Raw genomic sequence first — 18,773 nt, 5'->3', positions numbered from 1 at the left:
AGACCGACGTAAGTAACTGACTAGATACTAGAGCAGTAAAAGATGTGATAGGGGAAACATAACATTCATAAAATTAAATGGATTATAAACACGTTGATCTCGATGCACAGTGGTGTAGATTTGAAAATTAGTGGACATGGAAAAACAACTTTTAAAAACAAAACCGACTTCAATAACGTAGGTACCCAAAGCCTTCTCCTAAGTCTGACAAATATGCTGAAGCTTAATCATACATACTCTGTAGGTACCTAAGTATCCCTGAAAAGCCCAAAACTGTCTTTTAAGGTGGTGTGCTTTGCTCGTTCCTATGGAGTCTTAAATTTTGCCCATCACTGTTGATAGTGTTTTGCAAAAGGGACGAAAAATTATTTAAATTGATACAAATAAAAAAAACACATTGATTTTTTTTTATTTAGATGTCCACTAATTTTAAAAGCTGTACCATTGTGCATCATGACGAGATCAGTAACTGTACCGAGTGTTGCGTCGCGTACATTTACGCATCATTCAGCAAAGGGTAGGTCCCGAGATTGCACGTGCTCCACGATCAAACAGTGCAGTGCGACTGGGACCACGCGCGGGAAAAGTCGCGCTCATATTCTAAATTCAAATAACATTCAACTTTTTTATTAAGTTTTTTTTTTTACTGCGTTTTGTATTTGGTATTAACTTGTGCAAAATGACGATGCTTTTAAGAAAAATGTGGAAAACTCATTCCAAACATAAAAGTGAGTACAATTTATTTGTTTATATTTTATTTATGTAAAAGGAATTATAAAGATTTAATTAAACACATTACTATATATTTTTTGCATTAGTGTAAGTATTTACTAATTATTAATTAATTTACTAAAATAATATTTTCTACAGTTTTTTTCTTTTATATAGTCTACGAATTAGTCCACATATCTAACCAGTTCAATATCAAACAAATCTGTGACAAATGTTAAATTAACTAAAATGAAAAACCATCGACGATCGGAAAATCATACCACGCTTTTCTTTATTCAAATAACAAAAAAGCTTGCGCGCCAATTTTCATATTGCGAACGTCAAGCTGCGTTCACATTTTATTTTCCAGTCAATCATCGGTTCACCTTTTTACGTCTTCATTAAAGGTTCCGAGTACGGAGTATCTAACCTCATAAAAGGCCACGGCCCATCTCCGGGGCAAGTTTCTCTAATTACTTTGGAATTAGGAGCTCTCGCTGAGCCTTAAATGGCCGACTAGGAAAAAAAGTTGCTGCCTTGCAGTCTCCATTTTACACATACATTGTATTGTAGGTACGGTGGTAGAATGGCGTTTTATATGAATGCAGTAACGTATGGTGAAGTGATAGGTGATTAGAGCGCACCTTACCTAAAACGAAGAGTTGTTTTCTTTTTTAAAGGGCTAGGGTAACGGGAAGGATTGGAAAGTACTTTTTATCTGACTTCACGTATACTTACCCTATTGTTTGTCTTTCACGTCGTAACTACTACATATACTTACTAACTAGAAGTAGGTAAGTATAGTAACTAATGAGGGTTATAATTAACTGTCTCGGTGAAAGTTCAAGTTATCAGCATATTACGCGTCAGCTGCATCCTTTGATGTTCGCCGCGTCTATCAGGAAATGAGCGACAAAGAGAACCTTATCTTACTTCCATAGAGATATCATTTCAATTGACTAGCTTTGTTCAGTTAAATCGAAGTTGCTACTGCAAGCCCCGCATCCGTGCTACGAACTGGGGTCCGATTCTCCTAAGTTAATAATGTCAAAATTGAATAGAAATCGAATCGCAATATGATCGCAATAGCAGTTTTATCCATATCGGGCATTCTGCTACTAATATAAGATCAATCGTATTCCAACGACATTCGGCCCATCTCCGGGGGCAAGTTTCTCTAATTACTTTGGAATTAGGAGCTCTCGCTGAGCCTTAAATGGCCGACTAGGAAAAAAAGTTGCTGCCTTGCAGTCTCCATTTTACACATACATTGTATTGTAGGTACGGCTGTAGAATGGCGTTTTATATGAATGCAGCAGTGTACGGTGAAGTGATAGGTGATTAGAGCGCGCCTTACCTAAAACGAAGAGTTGTTTTCTTTTTTAAAGGGCTAGGGTAACGGGAAGGATTGGAAAGTACTTTTTATCTGACTTCACACATATATACTTACTTACCCTATTGTATACGTCGTACTAACTAGAAGTAGGTAAGTATAGTAACTAATGAGGGTTATAATTAACTGTCTCGGTGAAAGTTCAAGTTATCAGCATATTACGCGTCAGCTGCATCCTTTGATGTTCGCCGCGTCTATCAGGAAATGAGCGACAAAGAGAACCTTATCTTACTTCCATAGAGATATCATTTCAATTGACTAGCTTTGTTTAGTCAAGTTGAAATTACTACTGCATGCCCTGAAACCGTGCTACGAACTGCTACAAATCAATTTTTATTTTCAAAAATAATGAAACTGTACTTTTTATTTCCCCGATCCAAGGGGATAGATTTCCTGTATTTTTAAGTATTTAAAATTATCTGTCAGGGTTCAAAGTGACAATGGCTTTACCCGTTTATCAAAGTATCAATCGGACTTTCATAAAACATTAGTTTTTAAACACATAAAATTGGTCAATGATAAATTTAATTCATCTCTGTATAAAATAATAATCCTCCTGATATTCTTATAGGCAAAGAGACTCTCAGTTGTAAAATTAACATTGTAGGTCTGTACTGGGTGCAACGCCACTGAAAGCCGCTGAAAAAATGTAGGTACCACATAGCAAATAAATTTACACAAAGCGGATGTAGGGTTTTCGCTTGAAGTCAAGCACATCTATCTATTTTCTATAAACTATCAAGATGATGATATTTAAATACTTTAGATTACTGAAAAATCTGTCGGTCGAAAAATACTTACATTTTCCTGTACCTAAAATTTGGAATGCATCGTAAAACCATATTCACTACTTTCCTAGTTACAGTTATTGTTTTCCTAGTAGCAAATATTTATAATTTCCTTCTAACTTCATATTTAAATTAGTTAAATCATATTATATAATAACGTGACCAATACAATAGGTATGTTAAATGCATTGCTTCTCCCAAAAGATTACGAAAAAAAGTAGAGCTTTAAACGCAGATAAAATTAAGTATGTTACACGCGGCACGGAACTAATTAAACGCAACGTAGCCTTGACCAATATATTTATCTTTTCTTTAAAGTTGCATCGCAATATTTCTAGTTAAGTGATAAATTATTAATTGGATGAAAGGCTGACATCGCATGGAGCGAGCAGAGCAAGCAACTAAACGGTGCGGCCGGCATTCCTGCTAAAGCGTTGCACTATCTAGCCCAAAGCGAACTGCGCAAAAACTAAACGTGAAAGCTGGAAAAGCGATTCATTATTTTTATAGAGCTTTATTAGCGACTGACTTCTGCCATCGGTGCTGCTCGTTTTTGCACCAGCTGGCTAGATCAAGTTTAGTAACCCATTGGAGAATCTATAGAAAAGTCACCAAATTATCCGATAAACACGGTATAAACAGTGTAAAGGAAAAACTAAAGTGGAAACTCTTCTGATCAACTTCAGAGAGAAGCGAATTGTAGTAGGGTAATACATATTTGTATAAGACTTGTAGGTGTGGTATAGTAATATCTCTAATTTGATTTTAGACAGGCGGCATAACAAATCAGAACATGGAGCTTTTGGCAAATTAATCGTTAGAAGAAGAAAGAATTTCGTTATTCGTAAGCTTAGCTCTCATGATCCTTTAGCAACATTTCCCTCCAACATGAAAGAAAACCTTTTTGCGCGCAAGCCTATTTTCATCTATCAGCTGCACTCATAACGCAATGCAATCACAAATTAATTTCCTTTACACATCTAACACGCCACAGACCCGGTTCAAACCAGTTTCCGAAGCGCATCATGACTTTATCAAAGCGCGTACGCATCGGTGCGTGGTTTTGTTCAACTTATTGCGCCTAATAACTGACCTATGGCCTAGTTCGCTATCGATACAGCCCGTCTGGCCTAGATGAAGGCTGATATCACTAAAATAGCTGTCTGATAGTGATAGTCGCCATTTTGTGATGATTGTTCTGCGTCGTCTCCGGCGGCCTTGTGACTTTGTGACGCAGTTTGGATTAGAATTCGTAAATAAAGGGTTGTTTGGCAAAGCTTGATTTGTTGTTGTTGTTAAATAAGCTGTTGTTGGTGTGTGTTGTTGTTGCATAAGTTTCTTGTTGAGAGGGCGATGACTTGAGACCTTTAATTGATAGGTGTTACGCGCATTTATGATTACAGGTTTCCCTTTAGAGCTTTTTTAAGGCTTTTGTGTTTCTTCTCGCAGTTACCTCGTTTTTGCTTAGGTTTAGTAGTTACTACTTTTGAGTTAATCACTGGATACTAATATGCTGAGAGCTCGAAGCTCAAATGGTCTTCATCAAATGTGAAAACCAGTTACGCGAATTTTCATAAATGTATGCCCGTCGCCATTTTTAATATCTGTAATCAGTTTCTATCACGTTTAATCTAGATCTAATTGGAAAAGCGATAGATGGGTGATTTCCTCTTTTAATCATAGTTTAGACAAGAAATCTACCGGTCACAGTAAGATAGCGTCCATTTTAGCAACCACTTTTTCTTACGAGCTTTCTTCACGTATATGTAGAAGGAATAAGTTGGGCATAAGTACCTATTTTTAGGTAGGCATCTGCACATTTTAATATTAGGGTTTATTAGTAGAGTTAGCTTTGCCTGTGCTTTTCTTGCAGTATTTTCGACACAGCAACAATAAATCCAATTTAGAATTAAATAATCCAACCTTTCCTGGTTTTATTATCCGTCATAAATGAAATGGCACATTAAACGGCGAGTGTCAGCCATCAAGATTCGGAGCAATTTGCCTGATCGATTTACTATCGACCGTTTACGAAACCAGCCGAGCCTGTAATAAGCTAATGAATCTAAGCTAAGAAAATTGCCAGGTCCAGTTACTGTAGCGAAATTATCGAGTATAAATAAATTATAAAATGGTGACAACGCCCTTTTTATGCGCTCGTATCAAGCTGGAGAAATGTTATAATAAGAATCGTAAGTTGCTTCTGTTTATCTCTGCTGTTGACAATTGAAAATACGTAGTTATTATTTAATTATGTTTATTTGTAGTAAACGTTACACAAAAGTTGAATGGTGTAAAAAAAGACATGTTTAGAGGTAAATATTGTATTTTTGAGGTTTAAGCTACCAGAGACAGAGAATTGAGGAAAGCTTTTGACTGTGTCACTGACTACATCATTCTGAGATCTATGTTCAGTGGACATAAATAGTGATTAGTTTAGCTCTTAGTTACAATATGGTATACATGGCCTTAATAAATATAGAAAACGAAGGACTTGTGGATCGTCTTTTATAATGGTTTTAAATGGTTCATAAGGGTTACCCCAAGGGTGCATTTTGTGGCCGATTTCCTCTTAGATAAACTGAATGTTTATTTGAGAAGTATGTATTCACTACGTAATATTATCTCTTTTTATTTATGAGAATTCTCGCACTTTTCTTAATCAGCAAGAGCTTTTTATTTTGGTAGTTTCTGTAAAATTAGAGGTAGTTTCTGTGAAATAATGAAGTAACAAAATATACCTATGTATTTAAAATATTAATATTTTTTTTTTCAGAGCTATGTGAGGAGTGGGCTCTTGCAGAGTGTGAGGATGAAGGCTGGTGGCGAGAGACCCGTGATGCCAGCTCCGGTGAGATGGACGTGCGGTATGCAGGCACGGCGCCGGTGGAACGCGCAGCCTCTGCCCCCGCCACTGCGCTTGCTGTCAGATCTGCTCTGCATTCTGCTAAATGTATGTAGATCAAGTTATCATTGTCCTTGTCTTTAACACAATAAACAGACACCTCAAACTCTAATATAGATAATAACAAAAACTTCTGTTATCTACCTGATTGTATAGAAACCAAAAAAGTTTCTAATTCCAAGAGACGGGACGTGATGATGGTAAATGTCTGAGAACAAAATGCCATTAATGCTACGTCAACCCTAATCCCAATTTTCGCCCTAGTTCGTATTCAAGAATCGGCTTCATTCCTATCGTTTACTGACGAACGCATAGAGCAGATACTTTCTAGAATACATTACTAAGGAAGTACTCAAAGAAAGATAAGTTCTGCAATAAATTGAGATACGCAATGCCTAGGAGCTGTGAATGAAGCTCCCGGGATGAGGTTACAAAGGTTTCTGCGGTCACATCATAATATAATGTTATATCATCTCATTGATTTATTGCCTTATTTATATTAATAGCACAGTCCGAGATATCGCCACTTCGAATATTCCGGTCAAGAACACAACGCGAACTAGGGTCATAGGGTCCTACTGAATTGTAATGATTTCGATAATTTATGTTTCTGTCAATATTTATATTTTGTTGTTATAACTTCCTAATTTTGTCGTTTGTTCTGTTACTGTAACGTGATTTCCTTGATAACTATTGCTGCATAACTGCTTGTGGTTTTGGGTTTGTAGTTTAGTTTTTATATAACTTTTCCTGCAACGTAAATTAATTAATCAGTTAAATATCCCGGACTGGTTATAGGTCTTAACCTAAACAAAGTTCAAACATAGTAATGCAGAGCAGAAGTGTCTGAGATTAACTCAGATTAAGAAGGTTACTTAACAATAGATCTTATCCAGAAAAAATATAATTTATTGATACTCATTTGATTGTCCACAGTAATAAACAAGAAACTGCAGCGGGTCAACTTGAACATAAGCGCAAGAGGCATCGTTGTGAGTGACTACGACTCCCAGGAAAATGTTATCAGCGTTTCCATTTACAGGTATATTTGGCTCATTATAATCATTACCTGCAATACGATTTAAAATAAATAAAGAATTTCCTTATAATATTGGGAATACCTTATTACGTAAGTACAGGTTTAAAATAGGTCCCGTTGATAAACATTTTGTTGAAAATGTTTAGGTAGCCGAATTAGTGAAGTTTGGCATCGTGCTTGCGAAATTGTAATTGATTGTTTTGACAAGGTATACATTATGTAGTCAGAATGTAAAACTCGCAGTGAAAAATAAGAAAAGCTATTAACTAACGATTTTGTAAGAGGTGACGATGGATAGCTGATATAGGTACATATGATGGATGATTCGACTTAAAAGAAAGAACGAACGCCAACCACAAATAAATCAGGATAAGACAGACAGACAGGGTGATGACATGATAACATGAGCCGGACCTCTTGGAGTGATCCGTGCCTGGTACGGGAAGAAAAACAATTGATCGACCAAAGATTAATGCTTCAAGTCTGACCTACAAAATTATCTAGACAAAAATAATTAATTAATAAGACATTGACAACAAACATTATATTATCAACACTTGTTAAGTTATATTAATATAAATGGGTGCAATAATTAATAATGGTTAAGTGAAAACAAAGTCGTTGGCTTCTAAGTGCCTCAGAGGAAGTCGGATTTTTCCATTGTGAACACATTTTCCGTTGCAATGTTTGTGCACAGGATCTTTTTAGAATTGTAGCTTGCGGTTTGTAGTATTATCTCGGGTTCAAGTAAACCGGGCGACATAAAACGTGCAATAAAACGAGACATTTGAAATATGTACACATATGTAGGAAAATAAATAGGGCGCAGGTACTTCCGTAGGCTTGTTCTTGTTATCTCAGTACTTAGAACGAAGCCACAGATAACTAGTTTTATTTCTATATAGAGACTAAATTGATCAAATTACCATTTTCTATCCTAGATCATCCTTCGATCTTCATCATACTTATCAAAACTTTGCCAGTAGATTTTGAATACATCATGCTGTAGACTGAGTGAAATGGCAGATTATTTCTTAAAGTGTTTGCTCCAACTTGCCAAGTTTGGCAGTCAGCTTTACACATTTCTTGTTATCCCTGCCGAAGTGAAACCTGTCAGATATTCGGCGTACCTAGATTCCAGAGGGCCTATGGTCAAAAAGGAACCATTGCTAAAACATTCTTTAAGATCTAAGCAATAAGCCCCATTATTCCTTCCTCTTCCAGGATCTCGTACTGCTCAGCAGACGCAGCGAACGCTCGTGTCTTCGCCGTGGTAGAAGGGAAGCCGGCGGGCGGGTCGGCTGAGAACCACGTGGTGCATGTCTTTGTATGCACCAGGAGGAAGCATGCGAGGGCTCTCGCGTTGTCACTGGCACATGCGTTTAATGATGCTTATCAGGTAAAAGCTAATAATGAACTTTTTGGAAGGGAATTATTGTGATAAGAATTCCTTTAGTCTTTTGTTTAGCGATGCTCAACTTGATCAAAAGTCAGCCAATGGTGTTAACTGCTAGTATAATGAACCAACTATGTAGATACTTTACTATTCGTTTAATTTCATCTGCATCTTTAACTGACGCCGGACAAGACACTAAATGTACGCTAAGGTCAATAGGCTACCACCCAATGAAGATGCTTCTTTCATACAAAAGTGATGAACAAACTTACTAACAGTCATATAGTTAGAATAGGTACTTGGCAGAGGAAGTGTCCATAAGGATTTCCCCCCGAGAAAAAACAATGTTCCTACTTGCCACTATTATCCAAGCGTCATCGTATCATATCATAGATACATTATATTTTGCGTGGGCACAGGAAGTTTACTCATGCTATTGGCGCTTGATTTCAGGAATGGCAGGCGAATCTCAATCAAGGCAGCTCGCTGGGATCCGACAATAAACGCTTAGCTCCTTGGGTGAGTTACTTTAATTATGTAAAATTATTTTGCAAATAAGTTGAAAACAACAATTTTTCACGTCAAATCATTAAAAGCGAGATGAAGTCGGTATTTCATATCTGACTGCCTTGAGGAGTAATACCGAAACAAACACAAGGGTGGCAGTCTCTTTCAAAGCACCTGGCACTTAATATTAATTTTGAAAGTTACATAGGAAAGAATTGGACGAATATGGCAAGGAATGAATTGTGGTACAGTTTCGCTGATAAATGTTATTAAATTAAAAATTGCCGTCACTGTCGCCGGTATTATTATTAAAATTTTAGGTTCATACTCAACCGCGGAAAAGGCGCGGAGGATGATGACTCAACCTTTTTATCGAAAACGTTTGAAGGAATCTAGCTGCTTGCTCTATTTTTTTCCTACAAGAAGAATATTGAAACTTGATGATTTATCCCAACTACAAGGGTTATTTAGTGAAAATAATTATATGTTTGCTTGTTTCAAGGTTCGATTCCAAGAAGAATCGGATGATGAGTTGGACACAGAAGATTGGCAGTCCCCCGCCCCACTGGTGTCATTCGCATAGTTGGCTTTAAGTTCTAGCGTTTAAGGTTTACTTTAGAAAAGCTCAGAAAAATAGTTTTAAGTTGCTTTGGTAAATATGGAGGTGTACAACAGCACACGATAAAAAAAATTGGTAAGCAAGGAAAATTTTTTCGTTAAGGTCCCTTAACGAATTTTTTTAGGGCCATACCCTGAAAAAAAAATAGTTTCGACTACCTACTGTAGATCGATGACGAACGAGGCTATGCATCCCACTTCTTTAAAAACTTATTATTAAGTATCCTACTAGAATAATAATGCACTGGACTAAGTACACCTAAGTTAAAATATAATTTAAAAAGTAGCACGAATTAAATCTACTTATTTTCAAAATACTCTTAATTTTATACGGAGCGAGGCAGCGAATTTGAATGAAAATAAAACATTGAAATGTTTATTGTATGTAAATATATTAACTAAGAAATAATTTAGATTAAGTACAATACTTTTATCGTATTCTATGTTTTTATACTTAGCCTAATTAGTACAGTAAATAAGCATTAATTGACTGACGTTATGTATTTTTTACAATAAAGTTAATATTACGATAAAAAATCTCATTATTTCATTGTTTGAAAGTATCAGAAACAAGTATGAACCTCCTCCTTTTATTAGAAGTCGGTTAAAATAAATTATGAGGTATCGTTGAGACTCCAACTGTTTAGTTCAGTAGTTAGCTATTTCATGATTTCAAGAAAGTTAAGTATATGGCACCCGTGAAGACACTTTCAATATAGATTTTGGATTTCTCAGTATAGTCTGTTTTTGTACGTTATCCGAAACTTGATCGATTTCAAAAATTCAATGATGGAAGCTACAATGTCTTAGTGTGACATAAGCTATCTGGAACGGTAAGAAAGGACAATGCCAGGGTCTGGGCTCAAAGTTTGCCCAGCAGTGGGAGTAGTTCCAGCTGGTTCCATAGTGCACTCTGAACACGAAATCCAAATATTTTTGAAATCGGTCCCAGAGGTCCCGAAAAAAACCGGTTCAAATGTTCTCCATAGATAGTCACTTAACAAAGCCTGAGCCACTTGCCCAGCAGTGAAAGTGGTCGAAATAGGTTCTTTACTGCACTGTTAACACGAAATCCAAATATTTTGGAAATCGGTTCCAGAGGTCCCGAGAAAAACCGGTTCTAATGTTAAACTTGAACAGTCACTTTATAAAGCTCAAGCCATTTGCCCAGTAGTGGGAATGGTTAGAATAGGTTCTTTACTTTACTGTTAACACGAAATCCAAATATTTTGGAAATCGGTAGCAGAGGTCCCGAGAAAAACCGGTTCTAATGTTCAACATGAACAGTCACTTTACAAAGCCCAGTAGTGGGAATGGTTAAGATAGGTTCTTTACTTCATTCTTAAGACGGAATTCAAATATTTTTTAAATCGGTCCCAGAGGTCCCGAGAAAAACCGGTTCTAATGTTAGCCAGCCATTGTTAGCAAGCCATTTTAAGCAGCCACAAACCTAACAACCTCTTTTCTTGAAATAACATTCAGATAGTTAGTGGTTTCACTGTTAACAGGATAAAAAAAAAAAATATACGTTTAAAGGTAACCGTTGTTTCTCTTGCTTTTCAGTCTCTATCTACCACAATCAGTCCTAAGTTCGTATAGCGTCATGCAATTAATATCCGTAATGGCAATGGAAAAATCTTATCAAGACGAATAAAATAAGCTCGAACACGAGGTAGTAAATAGATACCGTTGAGGAGTTCCCTCGTCTCACTGTCGTCTCCATCGTCAGGTCAGGTCTTAACCTCCACTGTTTTGTGGTGTCGGAGACATATACCCGAATGACAAGTTTTTATTCGATATGTGCTTACAATTTCCGAGATTTCCCTATTGTTTTAAGGTTTCTATCACCAGACCCTGGACCCTGGACCGAATAACAAAGGAACCATTTGGAAAGTAAATTCTTTCAAACAATAAAACGATTGTTTAAATCGGTTGGTAAACGACGGAGTTATGCACGTACTTACGTAAAAAGGATACAAACGAACTGAGAAAATCCTCTATTTTTTGAAGTCGGTAAAAAAATAATCTCGTTCAATACCTCGTATTTGTCGATTAATATTATAATGCATTTCAATTAAGGTAATAAAAGAGGAAGTTAAGAGTTCGTAAGCATATTTTTCCAAATATTGAATAAGAGTCAAACCAGTTTTTCTCAAGACTCCTGGGATAGATTTCGAAATATTTCGGTCTGGGACCTATTATAAGCCTATGGAACATAATACACTATGCAGTTACTGTGGGCAACTCTTGAGCCCAACTTCCATACAAAGAATAGCATTGTCCTTTCCCCTTTGCGCAGGTGAATCCGCACGAAACAACTATTTAAATAAAAATGCCCATTTCAAAAGCGACACTCAAGGTAAGACTTGAGCCACCTCCTCCCTGACTGCGTGAGAAACAGAGGCTTGGAGCAGCCGCGCCCGCCGTGGTAGTTGATCATCATGTAGTCGAAGCAGTCCGTTACGCCGTCGTGGTTGCAGTCCTGGAATGAGAGATCAGGAGTCATTGAAGTAAGGGTTTTACCTAAATGAAAACGCCTTTGATAAAAGATAGGAGTTCTTCGCCTTTCGGAAGAGACAGCCAATGTCTACTAATATTATAAATGCGAAAGTAACTTTGTCTGTCGGTCTGTTACGCTTTCACGTCTAAACCACTGAACTGTTTTTAATACAATTTGGCACAGAGATAGAGTTGACCTTGAGAAAGAACATAGGATAGTTTTTATCCCGGACTTTTGAAGAATTCTCTTGGAAACGCGATATAACCGAACTCTACGCGGGCGAAGCCGCGGGCGGAAGCTAGTAATATATAACTTTGTTTAGTAACTTCCCTTTCATGAGTCATATGTTATACACACCGATTGTTCAACTATTGGGTCTGCTTCGTGGACGGAGAAGTAGTTAAGTTTCAGCAAGTGCTCTGAATGTAGTTTTGGTACTTGCGGACATGCGAACTTTTGCAAAAATTTGAAGTAGCTGGTATTGAAACTTACTTTTCCAAACTTCGCCATGTAGCTCTCAATGATTCTGATCGAGCAGTGGTAGTCTCTGGCACAGTCTTCAAAAGCTGAAATCAAGAACCAACCACACATGAATTAGTCTTTGGGAGAACAGCTCTTCTACATTTCCGAAGTTAGCTTTTGTTGACCCCTTAAAGACTTTGTCGAGAAGCTTTATTTTTCTGAAGTCCTTATACAAAAAAAATATATAAAATCTTTACTGCGCATGCATGTAACGCAAAGGTTACCTATAAGTTAAAGTACTGTATCTACATGAAAAGGGCGCAGTTTCGGTATACCTAAATATAAAAAAATGCTTAATAAACTGACATGTTACTCAATAAAATCCTTTCAAAATGCAGTATTACCTTCTTGCCTCTCCGGATCATCATCAGGCAAGGTTATCTTCCCTGCATCTACCCAGTACACCCTGGATATGAAGAACGGACCGCAGTACCCATCACTGCAGCCCCTCGTCATGTCACACCCGGCCACGTGACAGAGGCATCGGAAACACGAGCCACTCAGGTTTGATATGTGCACTCCTGAAATTGGCAACATTCGAAATAAATGGCAGAGGCAAAAGAGTTTTGATCAAAAAGTATTGCTAGCTAAACTTGAGAGCAAAGGGATATCTTGGACAGCAATGAGTGACATAAGGTGAAGGAAAATATCTTGAGGAAACCTGGACTTTAGAACTGAAATCGCTAATTCACCTTGAGGAAGTGATTGACGAGCATTTCCTTTCTGTATGAGAAGAGGCTTGTGCTCTGCAGTTTGACAACATTAAGGCTGATGATGAAGTAGTTATGGAAGATGAGATTATTTATTACTAACCTTAACCTACACTACACCTGTTCAATAATAAATAATGCACAGATGCGACGGGCAAAAACTGATAACAATTTAAATTGCTGAGGTTGTTAGAACACCTGTAAATACATCCGTGTTATATTCTTCACTATTAGGTACATACATAGAATACATACCAACTATGTATATGTCTAGGTACCCTATCGAACGAGGTTTCGGTAAGGAGAAAAGGAAAAAAAAATGATCTTAACAGATTTTATGCAGTACCTACTATTGATGAGCTTCGCTCCGCTTCAGTTTACAAACATACTTACATCATTCAAGCTGTCAATATTTGTACATATGTAGGTACCTAAGTTATTAATATTTTCAGTTTTTTGTCCCCTCGTTGTTGTAGATGTGGTCCACCTACACGTAACCTATGGTAGTCACGGGCATTAGGCTATTGGCCTCGCAATTCTTAGACAATAAATATAATAACTTTTTGATAGACTGACAGATAAACCATTGTATGCAAATGTTGAGGATGTTTACATGTTTTGGAGACGGATCTGTCTTTCAATCACTTTATAACTACGTTTATAAAAGTAGCTTTTCCTTCACTCACGTCGAGGGAAAACTTGCAGCAATCGGGTAAGTAATATCTTTTAATCTAGAATACCTCACAAGTTTTATTTAATTCTATTTTCATACGAATGCTTTACTAGAAGTATCTTAAAGTAAAATAGTAACAAAAACTCTGATCGTGACTATTTGGGCTCGTAAAAAATGATCATCCTTGCCTAGACAAGTTAGTTTAGTTACAGTTCCGTTACAAAATGTGTTAGGTACTGTAACGTAGTTAGAAACTCTTTCATTTGTAAGGTTTTATTCGTTAGATATTTTTGATACTGACCGGGCAATCATTTCAAATGTATTCGATTTGTTCCATAGAATAAGTTTTTTATATTGAAGTATGTCACTTCACCTCCAGTCAGCGAATAAACGCAAAGTTAAAGTTATTATTGAATGTTTTAATTTAATATCCTGAAGATCCCCGGTTCCACCGAATCACATGTTTTTAACATTAGAAACAGAAGAGAAGAAGAAATACCTACGTCATAGCTAGTTCACGTAATAAAGTTTGACTCGCATGATAATACTGCAAATTCTAATCATAATCATAGTAATTAATGATTTATTACAATAATCTTTAACCCCTTTCTAAGATTGGTAGCAGTAAGTGCCTAGTGAAGATTTGCGAACCGATTTATGGAACAGCGAACCTTCTGGATGCATCAATTTTATTTAAGAGATGAACTTTGATTAATATAATGGGCAAGTCATTGTATACCTACATTTTGAGACACTTTATATTAATGCCATCAATCATCCATTTACAATAAGTTAATGGCGAACAGTTTTATATTGTGGTGTCTTAGATTTCCACGCAAGGAAAAACCTCGAAGAAGTTCAGTTGAGAAAATTAAACACAGTTGGGAGAGTAGGCACATTCCGAATTATTTAAGAAGAGAAAATAGTACATTATTATATCCAATTCTGCTTAAAATGTACCTAAAGAATATTTTATGTTCATTACCTACGTTAACAGGAAAACTAGATACTTACGTATTTCTAAAACAAATAAAAAAATAGGACTTACCAAATACTTCATTGCAAAAACAAGAAAATCCAATCAAAGTCACAAAAAATAACAATCTCATTTTTCCGTGTATTTACGTACACACAACGGGTTAAACAGTTGCACACATCTTTCTATCGTCAAAGTGAGATCTACAATAACGCTCATAATCCATTTGAATACATAAATATCTATATAGAAGTTATGTATGTTTTGCGGATGTTCGGAGCTTCAAAGCAGGTGGTTCTACGAAGGTAGCATAAAGAACTACGTAAGTATATTCACGGAATCATAAATATAAAAAGTCTAAGCAAAAAACTTGGACATTGTTCGTTTAGATCATGGAGGAAGGAACGATATTGGAGATGCTATGGAAGGTAGGTCAGGCGCCTTCTTGTAGGTCGAGCAATGCACGGAAGGCGTGATCAGTAACCAGAACCACAGATTACTTAATAGCTAGAACTAACGAGACGTTCGGGTTCCTTGTCAAACCAAAACCAATCTGTCAAAGATTGGTCTTTTTTTTAGCGACGTCAAAAATCATCAAATGACCCCTCCCGCTGTGGGTTAGCAGCGGTGAGGGAGTGTCAGACTCTTACTGACTAAGAACCGTCGTGTTCCGTCATAGGCCTTTTATGTACCAGGGCCGCGGTATTTCTTTTGAACAACCCGCTGTCGTCAAAGATTGGTCTTTAGATTGGTTTTCAAAGAATGTGCGGTGTCCATAGAAGGTGTGGTCGGAGGTCTAGTAACGATCCTCGGACCCCGAACATCAACAAATCCTCATTTTGGCGATGACATCTCTGATAGTCATTTTGTTCTCCATGGTTAAGATCGTCAGAGCGTTTTGATGTTTTATCTTCGAGATCAGGATAAAGTGCTATTTTTAAATAACAATATTGATAGGTCATAAATTTTGTATTTATGTAAATAAGTCATATTTATTGCAGATTACCCTTTGACCTCCGGTTTGACCTTTGAGTGCGGATAAATAACATTTGCATGTCAGATTTAGAGCCTATTCAAAATATGATTGAATACATTGAGCTACAACAAATCATTCGGTCGATTAGAAGGTTAAAGCTTTTAGTAAAGATCAGTATCTTTATCTAGTAATGGATTAGTTAAGTACTTGATATTGCTCATGACTTTGTCTGCCTGTAACTTTATTTATAAGTAAATCTTGAATTTTCGAATTTCTGATCTAAGGTTTTGCTGCGAATTTAAAATAATTTTGCTGGCAAAAAGCTCCGTTATTTGTGAGAGTCAAAGGCTATATTTCATACAGGTACGGTAAGCAGTCACCTCGGGAAGCGAGTGCCACCACGTGTATCGACTAGTTTGTAGTTAAATATCCTGGTGCATAATAATTGTAATAGTTATGTTACATATTTAAATCAAACAAAAAACCCTGAATGCAAGCTATATCCGGAGTAATCGCAAATGTCATGATTAAAATATCTGTGTTTAATCTTCGCGCAAAGGAATCTACTCGTGTCATGCTTCTTAGGACTTTGTGTCACGAGTATAAATTATTTATTTATACATAGTAAGTGGAACTTAAAGGTAACATCCTAGAGTATTTTGATATCCTGTTTAATGCTGTCACGTCCGTTCTGGTCTAGTTGTAAAGCTTTGGGTTCGATTTACGGGTCAGGAAATCGCTTCTGAAACGTGCATAAAATATGCTGGAGTCTCTAAGCTGGTGGTGAAATACCCTGTGCCCAGAATGGCTATGCCTGCCCGGCTGATGACCAGTATTTGCCAACTATCATTCTGCCTTAGAAGCCGTCTTACGTTTTTTTTAGAAAACTTACAATATTTGTTATTTATTTATTAAATACTTAGGTACAGCTTGTAGAACTGCGGACTTAACGCTTCAGGCGTTTCTGCCAATCTTCTTTTGGTTGGTGGAGAAATAGCAGTGGTAGGTGCAAAGCTTTTTTTTGATAGTTTGTGAGGAAAATATGTAAGTAGGTAATATAGGATCATAATACATATTTATAAAATACATAATACGTATAAGTACATAGAGACAGACAAAGAAAACCAACTACCGTAGTGATTCTACCTCTACTGTTTTCCTATGGATATGTAGTTTAGGTACACCTAGAGCTCTCACAATTTAAGTCAGCTTGTCCATGCGTCTATCTACTATTTATTTTTACAGTTACAAAAGCTTCTTTTTGCTAAGAATAAGTTATCTTTCTTGGTGCCTGAAAAACCGCACATGCAAACATTAGCGTCGCTACGCATTGTCATAAATAGATCAAAGTTAATAGGAAGCTTAAATATTCGATAGATCCTCAAGCCCAAAAGACTGGCGCAAGAGTCTGAGGACTGGGACACTTGGGTCCCATGGTCCTATGGTTTCAACCCCAAACATTGCCGGTGAGGTTTGCATATTTATTTACGACATTTTCTGAGGTTTTCTGAGGAAGCAGCTGCACCGACAAAGCTTACCGCGCTAGTAACTTACCTATTATTAAGAATCTGTGGTACTGGGAATGAGCAAGAGTGTAATTTCTCCTTTTTTTATTTGTAAATATTTATTGTATTTCTAGTTTGATTGAATAAATAATACATGCGAAAAGTTTGTCTTTCGCACGGGTAATATTAATTTAAATAATCTGATCCTGAAGATCTCCTACTGACATGCTTTAGTTATATTTCGCATTTCATCTGCGATATACTTAGGTAGGTGTAATGAATTTCTTGATTATTTTGTTTTTTAACCCCCGACGCAAAAACGACGGGGTGTTATAAGTTTGACGTGTCTGTGTGTGTGTGTGTGTGTGTGTGTGTGTGTGTGTGTGTATGTGGCATCGTAGCTCCCAAACGGATGATCCGATTGTAATGCGGTTTTTTTTGTTTAAAAGGTATGCCAGTCGGGAGTGTTCTTAGCTATGTTTGGTGGAAATCGGTTCAGGTCTTCAAGGTCATCAGCTCGTTTGCTAGATGTGATAGGAATGTTACACTCTCAGTTTACTTGCAAGCATATGTGGGATCTGAAATTTGAAACACTAATGTCTTTTGGAACCACTGAGCTGGTCTGCTGTTAGGGCACGAAGATAGGAGACGTAACCCTGAACTGCCTTTTAGTAAACCCATCGAGTTTGGGCTCGTTGAATTTGTCTTGACGAGTTCTCTTCATGTTTCTGATTGACGAGAACCTGATGCTGGAAATGGGATATGGCGAAACCCTGGAATACCGGAATGAAACGGATAAACCGATTTATATTTTTGCTGAAAATCTAGAAAGTCCAAAGGTCTTTATTGTTTCCCAATCGAGCCAGTTTGTTATGAGGATTATTAAACAGCTTCCTTTGGCCGAGATCGCATATAGCGACCCCATCTTAAGATAAAATAAATTAAATTAAAGAAGGAAAAATTAAGGAGCTCCTTTAAAAAGCATGAAATAAAATTAAATTATAAATTTAAAAAAAACCCCGACCCAAAAAAAGTAAACCCTATAAAAAGCAAAAAATAACTTAACGACACGGACACGACAAAATTTAGTTTACGTAGTGTTTAAAGTTATTTTTTGCTTTTTATAGGGTTTACTTTTTTTGGGTCGGGGGTTTTTTTAAATTTATAATTTATAACTAGTGAAACTGATAGGATTTATTTACAAAATAATTAATAGTGAATTATATGTACATATTTACATGACCTAAAAATAAACTTATTTATATATATAGGTATACAACTAAAAACCACCACGAGGCTGGCAGCATTTCCATCTTGCATGGCAATGCTTAATTTTTGACCAAAATAAAAACCAGCCTTTGGATCACTTGAAGTGTCAGCAAGTCGCTTTGCCAGATCTTTAAAAAGCAGATGGGCACTTGGACTCCACGGCTTTCTTGAATTAGATCATCAAGTTTTAACAACAATCCTAATCCTAGATTGAAAAATGTGGAATAAGAAATAAAAACAACAATTAATACTAAAGACTAGTTTGATTTTATTCAACTTTTTTTT

At 36.6% G+C, this 18,773-nt stretch overlaps 2 protein-coding genes across 2 annotated transcripts; one reads left to right on the top strand and one right to left on the bottom strand.

The window, feature by feature from the left end:
* Nucleotides 1-484: 484 nt before the first annotated feature.
* LOC110380530 (low density lipoprotein receptor adapter protein 1) lies at nt 485-9,411 on the top strand. Its single transcript, XM_064039208.1, has 6 exons — nt 485-728; nt 5,669-5,845; nt 6,734-6,839; nt 8,061-8,235; nt 8,686-8,751; nt 9,242-9,411. Exons 1-6 carry the CDS (start codon nt 680-682, stop codon nt 9,320-9,322), a joined length of 654 nt encoding a protein of 217 aa, XP_063895278.1. The 5' UTR covers nt 485-679; the 3' UTR covers nt 9,323-9,411.
* A 1,856-nt stretch (nt 9,412-11,267) lies between these two features.
* On the bottom strand, nt 11,268-15,053 carry LOC110380529 (lysozyme). Its single transcript, XM_049850948.2, has 4 exons — nt 14,811-15,053; nt 12,724-12,900; nt 12,350-12,423; nt 11,268-11,839 (listed from the first exon to the last, which is right to left on the bottom strand). Exons 1-4 carry the CDS (start codon nt 14,869-14,871, stop codon nt 11,699-11,701), a joined length of 453 nt encoding a protein of 150 aa, XP_049706905.2. The 5' UTR covers nt 14,872-15,053; the 3' UTR covers nt 11,268-11,698.
* Nucleotides 15,054-18,773: the final 3,720 nt, after the last annotated feature.

Source organism: Helicoverpa armigera, chromosome 18 (assembly GCF_030705265.1).
Source record: "Helicoverpa armigera isolate CAAS_96S chromosome 18, ASM3070526v1, whole genome shotgun sequence".
In the NCBI taxonomy this organism is placed as follows: Eukaryota; Metazoa; Arthropoda; class Insecta; order Lepidoptera; family Noctuidae; genus Helicoverpa; species Helicoverpa armigera.
Note: the sequence above shows the minus strand (reverse complement) of the source record. Positions and strands in the feature narration are given on the sequence as shown.

Coding starts and splice junctions, on each gene's coding strand:
- LOC110380530 (XM_064039208.1), top strand. CDS start 680: ATGACGATGCTTTTAAGAAAAATGTGGAAAACTCATTCCAAACATAAA. Junction 5,846..6,733: donor TGCTCTGCATTCTGCTAAAT/GTATGTAGATCA, acceptor GATTGTCCACAG/TAATAAACAAGAAACTGCAG. Junction 6,840..8,060: donor ATCAGCGTTTCCATTTACAG/GTATATTTGGCT, acceptor TTCCTCTTCCAG/GATCTCGTACTGCTCAGCAG.
- LOC110380529 (XM_049850948.2), bottom strand. CDS start 14,871: ATGAGATTGTTATTTTTTGTGACTTTGATTGGATTTTCTTGTTTTTGC. Junction 12,424..12,723: donor TGATCCGGAGAGGCAAGAAG/GTAATACTGCAT, acceptor TCTTGATTTCAG/CTTTTGAAGACTGTGCCAGA. Junction 11,840..12,349: donor ACATGGCGAAGTTTGGAAAA/GTAAGTTTCAAT, acceptor CTCTCATTCCAG/GACTGCAACCACGACGGCGT.